This window comes from Argentina silus (assembly GCF_951799395.1).
Source record: "Argentina silus genome assembly, chromosome: X".
NCBI classification, from domain to species: Eukaryota; Metazoa; Chordata; class Actinopteri; order Argentiniformes; family Argentinidae; genus Argentina; species Argentina silus.
The window spans coordinates 834234-857500 of NC_139653.1; the positions used below are offsets into that span (position 1 = coordinate 834234).

Consider the following 23267-nt stretch of genomic DNA (forward strand, 5'->3'; position numbering starts at 1 on the left):
GGAAGGAAGCTTGAGCAAAGTGGAGGGCCTCTATGACAGCAAAGAGAGCAATCTCAGTAGAGTGCCCAGCCTTAAAGCCGGATTGGTGAGGGTCAAGGAGGTTGTTCTGAAGGAGCTAGTGAGACAGTTGGTTTGAGACAGCACATTCAAGGGTTTTAGATAAGAAGGAGAGAAGGGATACTGATCTGTAGTTATGGACAGCAGACAGGTCAAGAGTTGGTTTCTTGAGAAGAGGTTTGACTCTGGAAGAGGTTTGACTCGCCGCTGGGACAGATCCTGTAGATAGAATTGATTAAGGTGGTAAGGAACGGAAGGTCTTTGGAGATGGATTGGAGAATATCATCAGGGGAGAGGGGGGAAAAAGCTGATAAACCAGAGACCGGATGTAGCGCAGTGGGTTTGGGAGGAGAGGTAGCAGTGTTGGCGAGAGGTAGAGGGAAAGAGCTGCTGATGTAATCAACATTCTTTTCAAAGTAGGTGACAAAGTCATCCGCAGACAGGGAGGAGGGGGAGGAAGTGGGTTGAAGAGTGAGGAAAATGTGGAGAACCATTTCCTTGGGTCAGAAGCAGAGGATTGAATTTTGGAATGGTAGTAAGAAGCTTTAGCAGCTGATGCGGATGAGGTGTAGTTGAGGAGGAGAGAGAGATAAGGTTCTAGGTCATCAGGGAGGCCAGTTTTTCTCCATTTCCTCTCAGCTGCCCGGAGCCCTATTCTACAAGCTTGCAGGGTTTCAGACAGCCAAGGAGCGCATGGAGAGGATTGTGCCGGCCTTGAGGTCTGTGGAAAGAGAGAGTCGAAGGATGAGGAAAGTGGACAGGAGGGTGGAGGAGGCTGCATCAGTGGATATAAGGGAGAAGGATTCAATAGAGGGTAGGGAGGATAAGACAGAGGAAGAGAGAGCGGTGAGTGAGAGGGTACGCAGGTTGCGACGAGAGGATAGAGTGTGGGTAGAGACTGACTGGGAGGGGGAGGATTTGAGAGGATGGGAGAAGGATACAAAATGATGATCAGAAATCGGAAGAGGGGCAACAATAAGGTTGGAGGTATGGGAGGATCTGGTGAAGACAAGGTCGAGCTGATTGCCTGCCTTATGAGTCGGAGGAGAGTGGGACAGGGTAAGGCCGAAGGAGGAGAGAAGATCAAGAATTGGCTTCAAACAGATGGCTTTCAATAGAAACTAGGACCCAGATCTTAAGGCAGGATAGCCACAGCAAAATACACAAGCGACCAACAGCACACTGACTTTAAACAAGATTAAACTAACTTACTTAGACTGGAGAACAGGCTTCACCACTCAGTCCCAAATGTAATAATCTTACTCTCCTCTGAATCCTTTCTCTGTTTTGTAAACCTGTGTATACTGATCATTTTAGTAGTGGCCTTGCATCAGGAAGTCTGCATGATATTGCAATTGCTTATTGCCCCCCAGTGATTAAATCACTGTGATTCAGTCTCGGTCCGTTTGTATGTCACAAGCTTCTCCGACACCACTGGGACAATTTTGATGAAACTTGGGTGAATGGTGGGTCTTGTCATACAAATACGACATTTACAAAATTACACTGATTGGCCCAATTTTGACAAAACTATGGTGAAAGATGCATCTTGCCATAGAGATTGTTTAGGACTTTTTGTGCTTGTTTTTGCTAGGTTACCTGATACAGTGCTTTAGCTGGCACGGTAGCTAGCAACGATTAGCAATTATGCTAACACGAACTTCATAGGCATTTCTATGCTAGTAACAGAGTAGCTTGCTAGCAATAGGGGTAAATATATTTAGGGTTTGTGTCATATAAAAAAAGTGGATATGTTATTTCAGAAACCGTAGTGGAAGACATCCTCATTTTCCACTGAAGTAGCCACCAACTTGACATTTTTGTTTGTCCCGCCCCTCTGTCAATTGTATCGGTTTCTTCATCCAAAGTGACATTGATATGTGGCACTCCATTCCAAAAGTTTAACATAATTCAATATGTGAGTGTCCAGAGTGCTCCGCTAAAAACAGCGAGGTGCGCTGCTTTAATGAAGGAGCGCGCAAAACTCGGATTTAGGAATAATATTTTGAGAAACAATGCAAAGTTGTAAGAATCAATAAGCACTACAGGTTTCGGTATCTTTTCAGTCTGGCTACAAATGCAGCTGTAGGCCTATAGCCTAACAAATTTGGGAATAATATTTTGTGAGTGAAGTCTGTTATGCAGCATAATATAATACTGAAATATGGCCTATATCAATATGGAAACCAGAGTTGTGTAACCTTGGTTTATAGCCAGATGCATTTGTAACCAAATAATTTGTCTGTGAGAATATTTTGTTTCAGCTAACGAATTTGGGAATACGATTTTGAGAAATCAACACAAAGCTGTAAGAATCAAGACTGATAGAAATATTGGCTGTGCAAATATTTTGTCTTAGCTTATTGGTGAAATTCGTGTTTGTAGTAGTAAAGGCGTCTTACATTAATACAGAGTTAGTACGATAGTAGCCTAATGGTTCCCAAAATATTTTTCTCTGGTCACAGAAGGTGATCGCACCAAGAGAAAAGCCATCCCTGTGTGCAACAGGGACACAGTACTGTTAAACACCTTTCAAGCTATTTAGACCAATCCAACTGTAAAATGTGCCAAAAATTATGGTGAAGAATGCTCACTATTATTAAGAAGAAAAAAAAAAGACTGTCCCACAGATCAGGAACATTCTCAAGGAGGTGTGAATGTGTCAAAGACTAACATCCGCAGAAGACTTCACCAACAGAACTACAGAGGCTTCACAGCAAGGTGCAAACCACTAGTTAGCAAGAGAAATCAGAGGGCCAGATTACAGTTTGCTAAAAAGTACCTAAGAGTGTCAGAGTTCTGAAAAAAGGTCTTGTGGACAGATGAGACAAATATTAACATGTACCAGAGTGATGTAAAGTGTGGAGAAAACTGACCAAAATCCCCGGCAAGGAAGTGCCCAAAATCCCCGGCATACCACCTCATCTGTGAAATATGGTGGAGGGGGTGTTATGGCATGGGCGTGTATGGCTGCCACTAGAACCGGCTCACTTGTCTTCATTAATGATGTTACTGCTGACGGCAGCAGCAGAATGAATTCTGAAGTGTACAGAAACATATGCTGAATACGAGCAAATGCTTGGACAGAGCTTCACCATACAGCAAGCCAAACATAGTGCCATAGCAATTACGGAGTTTTTCAGGGCGAAAGTGGCCAAGTCAATCTCCATATTTAAATGCTCAGTAAAATAAGCACTAGGCTGATGGAAGCTCAGAGAATATATTTTTTAACCCCACATGCAAGAGCCTATTGCTTATTGGAGAGATGGGATGTACAGTAAAAATGTAGGCTATTCTTAGAATGACAAGACATCTTTGGAGGGTTGTTCTTTACCACTGCCACTGTCTGCTTTCCCATGCTGTGACAATGCCATTGAAGACGGAAAATTCTGCCCCGATCTTCAAATAACCATTCCCCCGATGGAACAAATGGCTGTGATCTCTCTGTGATGTTTGAAGTTCTCTGGAAGGTGTCAAAGCTGTAATGTCATCAGTATAGAATTGACTAGGATGGAGGACTGATTGGTTCCCTTGCAAAAAGCTCTTAATTTAAATAATATGATTAGAAAACAGGATATAAAACAGAATGTTTAGGGTCAGATTCTCTCTCTTTGTTCTGGTGTGTGTTCTCATCTGAGCTCTGTGAGTGACCATGTGGTCACCTCTGTGTATGAGTGACCATGTGGTCACCTCTGTGTATGAGTGACCATGTGGTCACCTCTGTGTATGAGTGACCATGTGGTCACCTCTGTGTATGAGTGACCATGTGGTCACCTCTGTGTATGAGTGACCATGTGGTCACCTCTGTGTATGAGTGACCATGTGGTCACCTCTCGCTCTCTATCATTTACCATTGAGGGTAGAATGTTACATTTTTCTAGTATTTGCCTTGTAATAATTGTATAAGTATACAGTGGATGTGCCATAGAATGTCTCACAGATACACAACATCTACAAATTAAGTTATTGTTATAGTTAGGTTTCTTCAGTATCACTTATTTTTCTTTGTAATGAATATATTTGCCCACAAGGTGACGCACATTGCCTGCACTCTGCTCAAAGTTCTCAGTATGTGGTACTTTGAGGTCTCATATATATACAGTATAATACAATTCTGACAGTGGTGAAAATCTATCAAATGAGTATACAAGCTCTACATTTACAGTTCACAAGCCGCATCTAACCCTTAAACCAAACCAAATCATTGCAGGGTCATTGTATAATGCTTGCCACTTGCCTGAGATTCTGGGGATGTTTCTTAACCTCACACTAAACAGATTAGAATAGCATCAACACCTATTTATTTTCTATATGTTTACGTTGTAGTATACTGTATCTGATCATCTGACGGGTTGGAAAATATGTATTTTTTAACAGTATTTCGTCCTTAAACACAAACACACACACACACACACTCACATAAAGCTCTCTTCTCTCTTTAAAACTGTCTCAGTTGTGGAAAAGAGTTTTTATTTTTTTTTACATTTATGGAATTTAGCAGATGCCTTTATCCAAAGCGAAATACAACAAATACATTTGTCTAAGTAAGTGAATCATCTATCCATCAGTCATCATAAGAAAAAGTAATCTATGCTATGACCAGGGCATTCACAATTTTTTTTTTAACTTATTTATTTACAGTAGAGAAACTGTACAGGGGGGTAGTTGGAATGAAGAGGTCTTTAGGAGGGATAGTTAAGATGTAGCCTGAAGAGATGGGTCTTCAATCTATGGTGGAAGATAGGTAGTGACTCTGCAGTCCTGACAGCAGTGGGAAGCTCGTTCCACCAGCGGGGCGCCAGGACAGTGAAAAGCCGTGACCGAGTAGCGCGACTGCTGCATCCACGTAGAGGTGGCGGTGCCAGGCGGCCAGCCGAGATGGAAGAGCGGAGTGATCGGGCAGGGGTTTGGGAGCTGACCATTGCTTGCAAGTAGAGAGGGACTGTTCCCTTTACCGCCCGGTAGGTGAGCACCAGGGTCTTGAATCCGATGCAAGCTGCTACCGGGAGCCAGTGAAGGGTGCGAAGGAGGGGGGTGACATGGGAGAATTTGGGGAGATTGAACACCAGATGGGCGGCAGCATTCTGGCTGAGCTGCAGATGTCTGATGGCGGAGGTGGGGAGCCCGGCCAAGAGTGCATTGCAGTAGTCAAGGCGAGAGATCACAAGTGTCTGGACCAAGAGTTGTGCTGCTTCTCTGGTAAGGAATGGACGTATCCTTCTGATGTTGAAGAGGAAGAATCTACAGGAGCGTACCGTTGCTGTGATGTTCGCCACACAGGATAGGTAGTCGTCAAGGATCACCCCAAAGGCCAGGAGCTGACACACTCGACCACAATGTTAAACTAATGTTAGACTAATGTGAAAGTATTTTTGGCTCTTTTTAGTTTCCGTAGACATTCACCAGTATGGAGAGATGGGATGTACAGTAAAAATGTAGGCTATTCTTAGAATGACAAGACATCTTTGGAGGGTTGTTCTTTACCACTGCCACTGTCTGCTTTCCCATGCTGTGACAATGCCATTGAAGACGGAAAATTCTGCCCCGATCTTCAAATAACCATTCCCCCGATGGAACAAATGGCTGTGATCTCTCTGTGATGTTTGAAGTTCTCTGGAAGGTGTCAAAGCTGTAATGTCATCAGTATAGAATTGACTAGGATGGAGGACTGATTGGGTGTCCACATCTCTGGTAAAGGGAACAGTCCCTCTCTACTCCACATCTCTGAGGACCTCTCCTGGACCCTCAACACCTCCACCCTGATAAAGAAGGCTCACCAGCGTCTCTTCTTCCTGAGGAGACTAAAGAAGGTCCATCTATCTCCTCAGATCCTGGTGAACTTCTACCGCTGCACCATCGAGAGTATCCTTACCTACTGTGTCACAGTATGGTATGGCAACTGCTCGGCATCGGACCGGAAAGCACTGCAGAGGGTGGTGAAAACTGCCCAACGCATCACCGGTTCCTCACTCCCCTCCATCGAGGCTGTCCAGGGCAAACGATGCCTGCGTAAGGCACGCAGCATCGTCAAGGACATCTCTCACCCCAACCATAGACTTTTCACCCCACTCCCCTCCGGGAGGCGCTACAGGTCTCTCCGCACCCGAACCAGTAGGTTCAGAGGCAGCTTCTTCCCTGCGGCTGTCACCCTGCTGAACTCGAACACTACACCTACCTGACAACCTACTACCCCCGCAACCCCCACCCCCCCCCCCCCCCACCCGGACAATTGCACTATTGCACTATACTCCCCTCCCCTTCTCTTACTCAATACCACTGCTCTTCTGTACATACCTGTTCATACTGTTCATAATGCACATAATGCACATATCCTATATTTTCTTTAATACTACTGTACATACTTGTTTATACTGTTTATACGGCATTCCATATTTATATTTATTCTGCATCTACCTCATGTTACTGTTAATACATATATACTGCTAGACTGCATTACCCATACAGCTCATATGCTGCTACACTGCTCATACTGTAACTATTTATTCTGCTATAATGCCACTGCTACTCACATACTGCTATACTGCACTGCTATATTATACTGCTTATATTACTATATTATACTGCACTACTACTGATCATTTATTGCACTACCTGTAAATACTGTTCATTGCACTTTCTGCTATTTTGCACTTCTGGTTAGACGCTAACTGCATTTCGTTGTCTCTGTACTTGTACTCTGCACAATGACAATAAAGTTGAATCTAATCTAATCTAATCTAATGTTGTCTATTATTATCGACAGGATGGCAGTTAGCGATTTCTTTTTCTTTCTTTTTTTTTTTTTTTGGGGTGGGGGGTCTTCAAATCTTCTCGGGCATAGGAGAAAAAAGTGCGTCACTGTCGAAAGTAGGTGCGCGCCAGCTAATAGGTATCAGAAAGCTTTTTACATGGTTTACACATTTCAGGGAGAAAATACACATGGTTTGGAGTGTCACTTAAAAGGTGTACCAGCAGCAGCCTTCCAAAAATTGCATCTTTTGGTTACCATTGGTTACCTACGTGAAAGTCATTATACTATATAGATATTATCAAAAAGTTGAATACAAGCAACTTAAGTTAGACTTCGATGCATTTTATAAAGTTGAAATGGTATGTTTTGCAAAAAAATCTGTAGGAGGAGTAGCAGTGAGAAGAAAATAAAATGGTAATAATAATAATAAGAAAATTAACTATGACGAATACCAGTAGTGTGTAGTACTGGACTCAAATACTATGGTCAAGGGCTCTCTCACTCACACACGCACGCGCACGCGCACGCGCACGCGCACGCACACACACACACACACACACACACAGTATAGTGGATCTATGCTGGAGGGTATGGGGGGGTGGGGGTGCAGTTTTGGTTGCAAGCATGTTAACAGTTCAAGGGATCATCCTTATGACATTCAAGCGTAGACTCACAACGCTGTTGAGGTCAGAGTGGTCGTAGCTGTCACAGGGGTGTGTGCAGGGCCCGCCCAGGGGCTCCAGACCCTCCTCGTCCCACATGTAGGTGCCCACCGAGCTGTTGGAGGGGGACAGCTCCAGAGATGAGCCCTGGAGGAAGTCTCCCCCTGGGGACAGGATCGGAGGGCCCTGGGATGCTCCCATGCCCACCTCCTCCTTCCTCCCTGCACAGGATGGGACACAAGCACAGGCCAGTGTTAGACATTAAATAACCACGACCAAACCACTCAACCCAGCAGCTAACCTATTCATACCTTTTACTTACTGTCAGGAATAATGGGTGTAGGGAAAGTGACTACTAGCAATAACAGGTTATGCATAATAGCGGATGCATTGGTGTTAGCGGTTATAATGTGACAGATACTGCAAACATATTTTTTGTTAAAATCCAATGTACAACAGTAGTAGTAGTAGTAGTATCAGAAGTAGTAGTAGTGGTAGTGGTAGTAGGAGTAGTAGTAGGAGTAGTAGTAGTAGTGGTAGTGGTAGTGGTAGTGGTAGCAGTAGTAGTAGTAATAGTAATAGTAGTAGTAGTAGTAGCAGCAGCAGCAGTAGTAGTAGCAGCAGCAGCAGTAGTAGTAGTAGTAGTAGCAGCAGCAGTAGTAGCTGTAGTAATCTACGTGTAATGTATACATGTGATAATACAGTTGTGTTCCTCAGTAGCAGTAGTGTACCTGATAGGCCCATCCCAGCCCAGTCCATGGTCTCATTAAGGAAGCTACGGAGGCGTGTCTGAGTGGCAGCGCCACATTTCCTGTTATTAGGGACATCCCTGTCCCAAAGCCCCTCCCCAGGGCTATCAAAGTCATCCAGGAACTCTTCGCTTGTGTCGTTACGCTCCAGAGAGGAGGCAGAGGACAGAGACATGTCTTCTTGGCCTTCCACTGCATAGGGCTGGGCGGGGACTGGGGGGATGGTGGTGGTGGTGATGGTGGGGGTTGCGCCACTGGGATGGACCTCTAGGGTTCCCTCACTGTCACTGTGGTCCTCTGGGGTGAGGGGGAGCGATTCAACCCTCTCCGTTTCCCCCGCCAGCGACCCCCCAGCCACCCCTCCAGCTCTGACCTCCCTCTCCCTGAACAGGGGTCTCTGCTGCTTGGCCGGGCCGAGCCGACTCAGCCTGTAGCCCAGGGCCGAGGACTTGCTGCCCATTACACAGTTAGGTAGCAGAGGCTTCTTCAAGGCACTGGGGGGAGTGGAGGGGAAGGTTAAGGGGGTAGAGGTGGATGGGGATGGGGATGGGGATGGGGATGGGGAGCAGCCTGAGGAGGAGTCCTTGCTGCCGTACTGAAGCCCCCCAAGACCCCCCAGCCCTATCCCGAGCCCTGTCCCCAGCCCCATCTCCCACCCCACTCTGCCATTGGCCAGGCCTTGCAGCGGTTTGATGAGGCTGGTCCTGGGGGGTCGGAGCTGGGTGTTGGCCAGGGGTTTGGCCAGCTCCACCGCCCGGTTGAAGGAGAAGGAGCGCGTCATAGGCAGGCTGGTGGGCGATGGGACCTGCTTGAAGTGGGTGAAGCTCTGCGACCGCACCATGTTATCCAGTGTGAGGGACTTAAGGCTGTCCAGGGACTCCCTGGACTGGGAGAGGTTGTCTCTAGAGCTGCTGCGGGGGGAGCCAGAGTTGGCCCGCGGCCGGGTCAGCCCCGAGCTTGAGCCTGATGAGCGTCCAGCGGCCGGGGCAGAGCCATTGTGAGCTGCTCTAGGGGCCCCGCTGAGGGGGCTTTGCCCCTGTTTGGCCCCTACCTTGGGGCTCATCTTTGAGGACTGCCGGGGGATGGCCTTAGGGCTGGAGGTGGAGGATGGGGCAGGAGACCTCTGGACTCCCTTCGGAGTTAGAGGGGAGGGTTTCATCATTTCTGGGTATCTCCAAGTCTGGGAATTGTTCCCTCGCTCATCTGGGCAGGCAACATCCTCAGGGCTGGTGGGAGTGATGGGGGGACTCCCAATCTCTTTCCTCCATTTCAGGGAGAAGGAGGGGGTATGGACCAACCCATTGGGCCTTCCCGCAGGGGTGGTCTTACCCTCTTGGCTAGGAGGGGTTGTGGGATGGGCGGATCCATTGGGCAGGGGGCCAGTGACCCCGGCAACAGGACGGGCACCGAACTTAGGAAGTCTGGACACCATGGAAGTTTTGACGGGCGCCTTTGCTTCCATCAGCTGCCAGTACAGTCATGGAGGTGCACAGTATCACACAGGACTGCAGAGAGAGAGAGGGGGGGGGAGATAGAGAGAGAAACAGATAAAGAGAGGTGGTGTTAAAAATTACATTTTCTGATTTTCTATGGTCAACATTGAACATTGAACAAATCCTGGATTGTGCCTTTAATGCCTGTTCAGAACATGTTAGTCCCTCTCCCTCCCAACCCAGACTTTCCAGTTCAATGAAGATTAAATGAGGTGAATTATTGTGTTGATCTACAGAGGCTGACAATGGCGTAGTTATTCCTAGATTAGTAATTGGTTCTTTGGATGACAATTTTTTATAGGATAGCAGTAGTATCCCTAGGGCATACAGAATAGAATCGAGCATGGCTGGAACAACTGGCACAATATCAAAGCAAAAGCATTCTTGTCATGCCTTCTCTTTACACAAACTAATTTGTTTGCTGTGTGTAATGCTACATGTAGCTACATGTGTCTTTTTGTTATTTCTCCCTTGTATTATTAAATAAATAAATAGATGTGGGCAACACTGCAGTAACAGAATGACCCTGGGACTCGATTTTTCACTTTCAAACATACAGTATGCCAAACAAAAACCCTTGTTTAACAAACTATACAACTCTTCAAACTATAAAAAGAATGACATACATGTTGCACACTTCTACAAAAGAGACAGCAAGAGATTTGTCTTCATAGTTAAAGAGTGCATTGATATGGTGTGGGGTCCCTAAGACAGATTCTTAGGATCAACTTCCCACACCGGTTACAGACAATCAAGATTTTTTTCATTTTGCAGAGGCTATCTCTGAGGCAAACTTTGGGTGCACCAAAATTGTGTCACGCAAGAGAAAAATGTGCAGGCTAATTATCTTAGAAATGGACTTTGCATTCAGAGACAACTTGTGCTATGTGTGTGCTAAATATTCCTTGTTATTACAATGGTCTTACTATTTACAGAAATGCATTACATGCTATATCGCCTATTCTTTGATAATACAATCATTTAAAACACATTGTTTAATCATGACATCGTAATTGCATGCAGGAGGAGGCAGCATGCATAACACTGACAGTATAGGCTAATAAAAGTCCTATGGATATCGATTGAATTTTTTTCTTACGTTTTACGGTTTTTAAACAGCTATCCACACACAGTTAAGGATTGTCTATAGGCCTACACACTATAAGGCAGATCATGAGATAAAAGCTAAATACATTTTCTTACTGGACATTTTGTGCTTCTTAGGTGAAAGCATACTGCGTAAACAGTAAACAATTGAATGTATAATGTTATGCATAGCATCACTCATAGGCTATAAGGTTGCTATTCGAACAAAATGACAATGAGATGGCTGACATGTTGCATTATAAAAACATGTAGCTTAGACCAATGAGCACTCTCAGATAGTTTTTGCAGCTCGCACTAACTTTTTTTTTTACTTGCACAGCCAAGTGAAATGGTCGCAAAATGCGATTAAATGGTCACACTCTGGAGCCCTACACACACACAAACACAAACACACACGCACAGACACACACACAGACAGACAGACAGACAGACGCACAGACACAGACACAGACACACACACACACACACACACACACACACACACACAAACAGCCCTTGACAGTATTAATGATAATAATAAGGGCTGACCTGCCCTTAATACCCTACTACTGCTAAACGTGCCTGTTCCCTTAAGAAGGTCACAGGGTCACGGAGGAGGGGGAGGGGGATTTGCATGCCAGGCTGATCAGACCAAAGGGGATATTGTGACATGTATGGTAGGATGTCTTACATCTGTGTGACAGGATAAAATGGCTTAATATAGCCACTGGTCTAGGTTTAAGGACCATACATGACTCCATTGTGTTTTGATTGTCCATTGACATTGGTGAAATGTTGTCCTCCAAAAGGGTTAATTGTATCACGTACAAAGAACAGTAGGACAGGTGTAGTACTTTAAAGAAGCTGGAGATAAAAATTGACAAGATGCTGATAAAAATAAAACTAATTCTGATTTGGTTTTCAACCACATACAGTAGCAAGGACAGGCCAATCGACCTCATGTGACCTTTTATTGGCATTAGGACTGAAGTGAGTGTATGAGTGCGTGCGTGCGTGCGTGCGTGCGTGCGTGGCCAAGCACAGGACAGATAGAGCTAGCTCAGCTCACTGAATCAAGGAGGGACGTTGGCTTCTGGCCGCAGGCAGCATTCAGGCCCACTTCCATTCATTTTCAGTCATGTTAATTTGATTCACATCATTCATACAGTGTGTTTGTGGCCTGTGCTACTTTGACCGACCAATGGCTGGTCAGAATCACTGTCAGTAAACCATTGGTAAAGCAGTGCCACTTCACTGACACAGATTAATCTACGTAGAGTTTACATTAAACTAAAGGGTGAGACATTGGAGCAGTAATCCACACAGTTTGGGAGGGCAGAGCGAGTGTGTGTGTGTGTGTGTGTGTGTGTGTGTGTGTGGATATGAATGACACGTGGATATAACTATGGCATGAGGGAGAACCCCCCCCCCTCCTCCTCCTCCTCCTCCTTCTCTTCCTCCTCTCAACCTCCTGTCCCCTCCTCGGTAAAGAGGCTTTGGCTACCCTGCCTACAGCGGCTGACCTGATTTTAATGGGGTGTGTATGTGTAGATTAGTGAGGCTGGCATAGGCACCTCCATTGTCCATTATAACAGCAGTGTCTGAGGGGGAATATGGGTCAGTGTGTGGTGCAAGGTCTGAGTTTCCAGACACACACACACACACACACACACACACACACACACACACACACACACACACACACACACACACACACACACACACACACACACACACACACACACACACACACACACACACAGCTTTGGCAACCATCCTCAGCTGACTTTAAGGCCTGGAGATATATAATATAAAAATACAAAAAATATATTTAAATAACTTTTTGCATTGCACTATTACCTACCTTAGAACTACATTTTCATCAATATAAAAAAAAATGTAAGGTGCTTATGCTCACTCTGGGATAACAGGTAATTGTAAAAACAGATTAGTCTTCACACATACACACACACACACAAATAAATGCCATTGTGTGTCACTAGCATACATTTGTCAGTGTCACCAAAACTACGGCTCACATTCAAGCTGTGGCTGCTACAAACATGTCAACATAGCCTCAATAAATATAAATACAAGAATCCCATGATAAACAAACCAACTGACACAAATACTTAGTTTTAGCCACAAGCAGCCTGGCCTGGCCTACACCATCTGTCACTCACTCAACTCACTGCTTATCCACGTACATCCCCCTCCCCCACAACACTGGGGTAAATAAACATCGCTGAACACACAATACCAAGACCTGCTATCCATCCATCCACACTCGCACCATGGGAGATGAAAACTTGATGATATACTGTAACCTATCCAATCACAGATCAAGTGTTCCATCACAACTCACAAATATATTGTGCCCAGCATAAGTAATGGGACAGTGAAGCATTGTGTTCTTCTTTTGGCTCTATACTCCAAAAGTTTGGATTAGAAATCAAATAATTACTACCATTAGGGTGTTTGGGCGTGGGATTTAAATCCTTTTGAATATGCATTTAATTTCTTGATGATAAGATTTTAGACAAAAACACCTCAAGAAAAACAACAACTGAAGCTGGCTGTAGTACAGGCCTGGCAGAGCATCACAAGAGAAGATACCCAGCATCTACTGGGGTCAATGGTTGCAGACTTCAGGTAGTTATTGCATGCAAAGGATTGTCAACCAAATACTAAACATGAGTGCTTAATTTGGACATTATATGCATCTGTCATTATTTGTGAGGCCCTGAAATCTTGGGACTATGTATAAAAAGTGTTGTCATTTCAGCATCTAAATGCTGAAACCAATATATACACAAATAAAAGCTGAGAATGTATAAGTTAACCTCATAGGAATTGATTGTTACTTACGCAGAGCACTGTAAATAGCGATTGAACAATCATTTGTAAGAAAATACCTCTTCATAATGCAATAACTAGGTATAGGCCTCATACATGGGAAGTTATTGTCTGTGTTTTGGTATGAGAATCTATTGCCTTTACATTAGATGGGTATGAGGTGGTGAGGTAAAGGGAGGAGCCTCCACTCTGAAACACGACACAGCTTCTCTCTTATCATCTCCCATTCTAACGCTGAATCAAAACCCTTCCTAGAAAAGCTACTAATGGCACATCCTCCATTAACTAAACCAGATTTCAGCTGCATCATCTCACTATTATCTGTGTGTTCTGACAGGATATGCAATTGATGATATTTGGAGGCATTCTGGCAATGGAGCTTTCCAGACCGTATTTCCGACCCAGAGGCTAGAGTTAGTACCTGGCAAAGATACAGAAAACCCCAAACTGTTTTAAAGTCTGAGTCATGCAGGAAAATCAAATGTAGACAACCTAGATGAAAAGAAGGTATATTATTTAGATGTTGGAATTTTTTTGTTTGCATTTGTCTTTTTTGGCTAATGTTAAATGACTATTCAGATTAGTGATGATATGTTAGCCCAACAAGCAGGAAGAGAGGGAGGGACGGGCAGAGAGTGGTCAAGAATGGACAAGTAAGGCCTCTCAATTGGCTTCTTCCAGTAAAGCTGTCACTTTTCTCCTGACACACACACACACACACACAGGCCCTCCCCCGCCCCAGTACAGTACAGACTAGCATTCTTCGGGAGCACCGGAGGGGGGGGGGGGGGGGGGGGGCAGAAGAAGGGAAGAGCAGAAGGAATGTAGGGAGGGAGGGCAGGGGGAGGCAGAATCTGGGTTATCAGCCTGTCTCTTTGTTCCAAATGGACCTTGGTACTGGAATGTATTGAGCTCCACAGTCAGCTCTGCATTGCAGGCTCAGTCAATCTAACTGTCATCAAGAGCAAGAGAAGAACTAATCAATCAGTGTGATCAATAACTATAACCTCATTATGATGGGGTTGGCTAGCTGGTCCTGTTCTCCAGAGTCGCCCACAAACACACACTATCAGTCCAGGACAGGTCATCCAAATCTGGGCATGGCCGCCCCAGTCCCTTCCCCTGATTGTACAGAGTAAAAGAAGGATGTCCAGTCTTGAGGGCTGCCAGAGAAACAACACTAACTCAAACCATTCGCAAGGGAACTCCTAACTCACCATCGAGCTGATGGTACTCGAATGAGACAGCGAGAAGGGCTACACTGACGCACACACGTACCCACGCACCTCTCCATCTCTAAGTGACTCAAGGACAAAGACTGTGGGGTTACATCCCTCCGTACATAACAAACTTACAGCAGAAATAATATGTTACGCTCCGGTCCCCCACCGGTGCCACTTTCATGGGAGTGTATTGAATGTTTATCTTTATCTTTAGCTCTTCGTTTTTTTGTGCCCTTTTCACTGCAATGACAATTCACAAGACAATTCCTCCTCTCTCCCTCCCCTTGCTCAATGCAAAACTACTTCTAACCCAAACACTGAATCTGTCAATCATTTTCCAGGCTCCAAGGCAGTACAGTAGGTACACACAATGAGCCACATGTAAGTCTCGGGTTGCACGCCCACAGCAAGTGGTAGACGCCCAGAAATGTCCCGAACATTTAAAAAAAGCTAATTCAGGCAGAAGGGCAGGGTCTTGGTAGGTGCATGCACTGTCAAAGATTCCAAATGCATCATAAGTAATGATTCAGAATGGTTATTTAGTTATATTTTCAAAGGGAAAAAGCTACATATGCACCTCTAAATTAGCAATCTTGGAGATTTTCTTAGACGCTTTTCCATATATTTGACCATGCCTTTGCTTATCCGTATCTTTATTATGGAAGATGGATGAGAAATGTATTTCTGACGTCATTTCCAAAAACTAGACTCTTAACTTTCATTTGACACCTAATTTGATATGCTCTGATGAATTTCACATTTTGATCCTCATGGGTCCTTTTACACTGAACTGCCCTTGAGTCAAGTTATGCATATTGATTAAACATATTTAGAATTAAGAAACAAAAAATACCGTCCAACACTGTCATACAGTCAAATTATACATTTAGCCCTAGCCCATTCTGCACTCTGTGAGGAGGGAGGTGACAAAGGAAAGGGTGTAAATGAAAAGTTTAGCATGCTAGTATACAGATCTCACATTGTAGTGCTCAGAGTAATGAAAGTGACAGATGAGGTTGGACAAGGTTGTAAGAACGCCTGGAGTATTCACCTACAATTGATCATACACCTACTGACCCAGAATAAAAGCTTGATAACAGCTGAAGATGCTCAGAGCAAAAGAAGTGTGACTGTGAGCCTCTTATTTTGACACTTTTGTTATTGTTCAAAAGCAATCGTATTGGTTCTTGAGATTAGAGCCAGGGCTAGTGTGAATATTTGAATCAGTCTCACGTACATCTGCCTCTTGCATCTGTATCTAAGTTATGCAGCATCTGATATTACAACCTTGAGTCAACTGCTTGCAGTGTCTGGAAATCATCCTTCTTTATCATTGGCTTTACAGTAGTAACAATATAACTGAAGTATCAACTTTGGGAAATAGCTGTGAAATCCCATTTGATAGTGCTACACAGACACACCTCAGGCATAACAGGAGAGGATACTGTACGTTGCGTATTAATGTGTGTGTGTGTGTGTGTGTGTGTGTGTGTGTGATGTTTCCATGCCTGGTATCGTGTTATTCCCTACACAGCGTCAAGACCGGAGATTTCTCGTGAAGCATGGCTAGTAAAACAGCGTGACTCCGGTGAGTTCCTCAACATGTACTCTTTACAAGCTTCTGTGATGTCATACACCCTCATGAAATATCAAAACATGGCACCCAATCACACCCACATCAACAGAAGAGGGCAGGTTTAATATGGAGAAAAGCACTGAATGTTTTTACAGGTAACTTAAATCTGGTTTTCACATCACATTGGAGAGAGAAAGAGAGAGAAAGAGAGCAATGAGAAATAGTACCTACTACAGTGGCTCATTGGATTCGCCCTCACAAACGAACCATCCATGATCCACTTATCCTAATTTCTCTGTTAAGCTTCCTAATGACTCTTTGATGTGAGGCTTGGTTCCTGACATAACAGCCAAATTGCACTCATGCGAGTGAGCGTCGTTTGGGCAGGATTTCAATATAGAACATCTGATTTTCGAACACCCTTGGAATCCTATCTAGCAGCACAGACGTCAACAGCTAGTGGAGGCAGAAATTGTAGGACGGGCTCATTGTAATGCATGGAATGGAATGAGGAATGGTATCAAGCATGTGTGTACAGGTATTTAAGTGATACCTTACACATTCTGTTCTGTATAATGAGCCCATCCTCTGATTTCTGCCTCCACCAGCCACCCCTGGTGTACAGGCATTTAAGTGTTTCTAGGACCTTGACATGAACCACCACTAGAAGACTGCAGTGCCTTCTTTGGCAACCTTGTTTACTTCCAAAGCCTCTGATTGGTTGCGAGGGCGAGTAAGGCTGATAAGCGTCCCCACAGCAGCTGGCAGAGGTGTCAATCACTGTCAGTGTGAGGTCATTAAAAAGGGGTTTATGGAGCAAGAGCAAGAGCTACAGTAACAGAATCCAACTCAACTATGTCCAACAAAGAATCTGAGGTGTAAGAAAACACACAGCACCCCCCCCAATCCTATTCTAGGAGCTGATGTGGAATGCACCCGCTTGACTGAAGAAACATAAGTATTTGCTGTTGGTGGTGACAGAATATCAGCCATGCCTGATCAAATAAATGGATGAAGGGGGCTTTACACACTACAGGGCTGACCCAAACCATACTGTGCTGGCTTGGATACGTTTCCTTCTCACACTGTCCTTTCCAGCTCTGTTTCAGCAACTGTGTTTGATGTGTAACCTGGTCAGCCCAGTAAAGCTCAGATCGGTTTAACTCTGTAGTGTGAATTAGGGTACAGAGATGTCAGACAAGAGGTGAATGTAACAGAAGCATTCAGAGACAGTATATAAGCCATGCTGTGGTTATTGTCCTGTGGCTGGCTGTGCCACTGTGTGGAAGTCATGTGATACACATGTGATGTGACACAGCTCTAATGTACTTTAGACACACACAATAACACTGGAAAGGGTCAATGGCTGAGAACAACATATGGTTAGACATTATATGGAGAAGGAACAAGAAGGGAAACAATTATATGAAGAAATTGGGTTTGTTCATGTAGGCTACATAGGTTTAAGGGCAAGCAGATCAAGCAACAGAAAGTATATCTCTGAAAGTTGTATATTTTACACCACTCTGTTGTAGATGTTTTTTCATTTTTATTGTACCTTTATTTTAGCAGGGCATTCCTATAGAGGTCCGAGGGCCCCTTTCATATAGACATTTGTGGATACAGTAATATCTTAATGTTGTGCCAGTCACCAGCATGATAAAAGTGAGACAAAAGTGAGAATCCAAAGAAAAACTGTTTTGTTTCTACCCAATAAATGTCTCATAGCTTGCCCAACCTGCCCTTGTCTCAACCTTGCCCAACTGATCTCATAGCTTGCCCAAACATAGCTTGCCCAACCTGCCCATATCACACTGCAAAAGACATCATGATAGCAACCTCATGCAACACGACACCAGGTGACAAGAGACACACCCCATCACTCAGTAGATCACAGATTAAGATCAAAGTAGAACCCTGCCCCCACCCTGTGTGTACTGAACTGTACTTTCCCTCCTTGCTAACTTAGTAGAGGTCAGACACACACACGCACAAACACTGCACTGAGCAGAGGCACTGGAGTCACGGCTCAACGTAATCCCAGCGGAGTGCTCAGGAGGTTTCTCCACACACACTCCCGTGCCCGCACCCACGCCCATGCACACACACCCACACCCACGCCCATGCACACACACCCACACCCACGCCCATGCACACACACCCACACCCACGCCCACGCCCATGCACACACACCCACACCCACACCCATGCACACACACCCACACTTAAGCTCAAAACAGACATGTCACAAGTACACAGTCACCCTAACTGCAGCCTCTCTCCCACCACTATCTGATGACATCACTCTAATACGAAATACAAAATTGATTTGACACGCCTCTCTTATCGTTTCCCTGTGTGTCCCTTTGACATGCTGTCACGGTCCATTGTGACTCCCCTATGAGTAATTTGGTTGCGAACCGCTAACTGCTAGTAGATTATAAAAAGGATATGAGAGATCTATGCAGCTTGAAGCTAACACACGGTATGCAATACACCCTAAACCCTTGAGTCGACAGTGGGTTTTAAATAGTAGTCTGTTAATAGCTCTGTCTCCCTACGGATTCATCCCGAGTGACTACATCACACAGGGTGAACTTCCTCTCTGTGTCTCCTTGGACAGTGCATGCTAACTGACTAATAGAGGCACAAAAAGAGGAACTAATGTCTCTCATTAACATTTGGCAGTTTACTCGAAACCACACAATGTTTAACTTCCTCCTCATCTACAAATGCTTTTCTCCTTATCTGAAACATCCTATCACAAGCTTCTGGCTATTGGAGCCTGCTTTTGAATGCCATTTCCAAGTCTAACTAGAGGTGATATACAGTAAAAGTCTCATCCAAGACCTCACTGTGGCCATTTAACAGGCTTTGCACCAGTGGGTGAGAAATATGACTCCTATCTGATAACAGTGAATACCTGGCCCTGCCTATTGGCAAGAGCTGGGGGAATAGCAGCCTACACTGCATTGTTGCAGCACTGTTGAAAAAATCTATAAGAGTATTTCAAAAGGGCAGTAGGCTGTATCAGGTCAATGTTTAGAATAACTCAAGAGTGTAGTTTCGTTTAGCTAGTGTATTAGCTTAACTCACATCTTGCCAAAAGATTGAGGCATTTAGAAACAGCACGCAGGCACGCAGGCACGCACAAACTCAAAATCAACCAATCCAGGCCCAATGAAACACACAGCCTAAACAACCCAGTGGGGTAGAATTGATAAAGATGGCTAAAGACAGCTCTAATGATAGGCCCCATAGAGAGTGTGGAGACTGAGATGGCGAGGAAAAAGCAGATCAGGCCTCCACACCACAAAACCTGAATAACCCCAGCTCTACTGGGCCTTGTAATTACATTGTGGTTAGTGACCCGTTCTGCCATTTATTTTACACACACAGTCCTACACACATCCTATCTAACAACATGGACTTGTTCATCTTGTGTGTGTGTGTGTGTGTGTGTGTGTGCTTGTCCATGTGTGTGTGCTTGTCCATGTGCATGTGTGTGGACACAGACACGCACACACACACACACACATGGAGATACACAGACACACAAATACACACACACACACTCACTCACACTCACACACACACACACACACACAAGATGACCATGACTATGTTGTTAGATATTCAACATTATTTGATTCTCATGTATCAAGTTGGGGGGTCCTTCATAGGCAGACTCTCAGCTGTCATTGAGGAGAGAGTTTGTAAACATAGCCGCTGGGCTGACAGAGACAGATGTCAGGGGAACACACATAGATATCTGATACTGAGGGTGAAAGCATCCATCAGAGCACCAAGAAATGCCCGTCTCACATACACTAAGCAGTTTTGAAGCATCAAATGACACATTGAGGAGCGCCCCTCCTAATGTAGACTTGGAGGTGTTGATGTGGGAGCACTTAGCACTGTCTGGGTCATCCATACAGCACCATGGAATGGCAGACAGTGTGTTTGATTGACAACAACTATCCTGTAGTGTTTTCTTTAATGTATGTACTTATACAGAATCATAACTGTGCGTATCATTATGTTCTCCACAAAAGTACACCAATACATGATATTTCAAGAAGTTCAAGAAGTAAATGTTTAAAGGTGCAATATGGAGCTTTTTCCTCTTAAAAATGTCACTACCATGCTGAATCATAACTTATGATGCATTGGCAGTCTGGGACTGGCGTGCACCTGCCAAGTCCCTGTCCTTATGCCTGAATTTACTTTTCCAAAACGTTCAGGATGTTTCTACCACTTACCGTGGGCTTGTAACTTGCAACTTGCTCATTAGCTACCTATTGCCTGAGCTGCAAGCAAGCATTTCTCACTGCTGGAAGCCGACCTAAGCAACTGAAGCTGTTTGTGCAAAAACGTTTCTAACATATACTCTGATGATTTTTCCTAGTAAATGACTTGTTTAACATTACAGCCTTGTCTGAGTTTTGTTTGGGGATTGAGGGGATTTGTTTGTAACTCCGGATTTAGCGGGAGAAGTTTGTACTGTGTATAGCCAGTCACGCAACCGAGTATGCACCCTCAGTGTCAGACACGGCTTCACAACGTTGGCTGGTAGTTTATGGAGATAATAGGACTTGGGAATGGCGTAGTGTAGGGTATCCGTGACAGGGTGTCTCTCATTATGAATGCACAGCTGCTGGTAAAGCACTCGTTTCATGTGAAATGTGAGTGTCTCAGCTGGCTGGTTGATTTCCGTGTTCATGTTTACAGTAACATTTCCAAACTAAATAACAACTGCATTTCAACCACACAGGTCCTTTGATAGTTTCAAGGTCATGTAACTAAGACATTCACTGGATAAAAATGTGAATGACAGATTCATTGTTTCAGTTAGAAGTAGTTTGCATTGAGCAAAGGGAGGGAAAGAGGAGGAGACACTATTCTGAAGCTCTGGGCCTAACTTAGTGTTTAATCCCTTTTCTAGCCATCTCTCTTCAAACCAATTGTTCTGTAGTTCACCCTATAGTTGGTTCCTTGTCCTGAATTATTATTCTTTTATTTTTTTTAAATACTATCAATTAGCAGTTAGTGAAAGTGCCCATATAAACAGAACCAAAGTGTTGATTTAAGTCTGTCTTGTCCATAGATTCATTTCAGGGTCTAGAACCATATATGTGACTATGTTTTCATGCATAATATTTGGCCATTCAGAATGAATTCATTCCTAACGATCATTCCGAAATAACTGTTGAAATGATTGCAAATTCAAGTGGCCTTTTGGAGGTAACTGTTTACCTGTCCTAACATATTATCTGAATAAAGTAGTTTCTGACTTGCACAGTGGCCTTTTCTTTGTGTGTCCCACGGCATAAACAGCCAACATGTTTTTGCTTTTTGCACTGCTCGGACCCAAACCAGACTTCTCATGTTCATAATTTGTTCTGCCAATTAGACAGACACAACAACGAATCATCATCCTAGTCTTGATCAGCAGATCTTAGTGAAGACTGGTGGGAATGAATTGTGCTGCATTGGAATTCACCAATAAGGAATATTCAGAACATTCACGTGAAACGCCTGTCCTTTAGGAAATTGTGCGCGCTGATGGAAAGTATTATGGCCAAATGACACTGTGAGCGTCTATATCGCGTTGATTTGGCAATTGTTTCGTATGCCTTTGAAAGCTGTGCCCAATACCGATGCATGCACAATGGAAACATGGTTATTCTGATTCAGCAAGTAAGCCGAATGAGTCATTGATTTGGTAATTTAGGTGACCTATCCCATTAATTTCTTGGCTCTACAGAGTAAATTAAACATAATGAAATGATTACATAATTCCCTTGATACCATTATTATATAAATGTCTAAGCATAAATATTCACATACAGTAACTTTTCCGGGGAATATTTTGAGTCACATCCCTGAAGGGTTTTGTGATGTTGCATAAAACATGGTCTGTCTTCTGTGTGGCTGGAGAATATCAGGGAGAGTGCCTGTTTGTACAGCCTTAGGATGCTGCAGCAGTTAGATATGAGCACATCGAGATGACATGGCATGTGATCATTGGTTGACCTAGGCCATAGAACATGACTTGAAGGATGTTTGTATGCTGAATGAATGAATCCATATCCTTTGATGAATTCATTCAGTCTACAAAAATCTTATTATGTCATGTCTCTTAAATATCATGAGAGATAGTTGTCCAAGCAACAAAGCGACCCGTTTTCCTCTGTGGGACATCCACCAAAAATATCACCTGTTGGAGAGCAGCAATTGAAGTGGCTAGACCTAACGCAAACTCACTCTGCCCTATTCACTCTAAATTTCAAGGTGAAATTGGTTTCAAATAAATGACTTTGCATTGTTGTATAGGTTTTAATTGTTAGATTATAAGACCATGGTATGACAATGTTGTATTACGATAATGCCAAATTATGACAGCTCACAGCTTCATTTAAGACAACACAAAATCAGCACAATCATATCACATATATCAGAAGCAGAGCGACCACATCTCTTACCTTTTAAAATAACAGAATTATTAGTTTTCAAGTCATGTTTACGATGGTCCACGGTCCAACGAAGGTAGCCCTGTCAGATGGTGGCAACAGTAGGCAACTGTCCTGAAGTTGAAGAAACCTTTGCCGCTAAAGCCAATTCAAGACTGTAGTCTAGGCAAGTAAGAACTGTATCTTGGCCTTATGTAAACATTGGAGAAACCAAGTTCCAGGTTGTAGCCACGGAAGCCTGAGTAACAGCAGCTGCTACAGAACTACAGTTTTGATACCGACACTATGTAACGAGTACTTCGGATGATGTTCGGTAGCAACCGACATGCAGAAGAGAAACA

General features: G+C 44.1%; 1 protein-coding gene across 1 annotated transcript in view; it reads right to left on the reverse strand.

Annotated features, from left to right (window-relative positions):
* ccser2a (coiled-coil serine-rich protein 2a) overlaps positions 1–9681 on the reverse strand; it is a gene marked incomplete at both ends in the record, with an annotated part of 44639 nt that extends 34958 nt beyond the window's left edge. The window contains 3 exons of the mRNA XM_083696185.1: positions 7483–7691; positions 8202–8751; positions 8794–9681. Of these exons, the coding sequence (XP_083552311.1) occupies positions 7483–7691; positions 8202–8751; positions 8794–9681 (1647 nt within the window). The remainder of the gene's footprint in view (positions 1–7482; positions 7692–8201; positions 8752–8793) is intronic.
* Positions 9682–23267: the final 13586 nt, after the last annotated feature.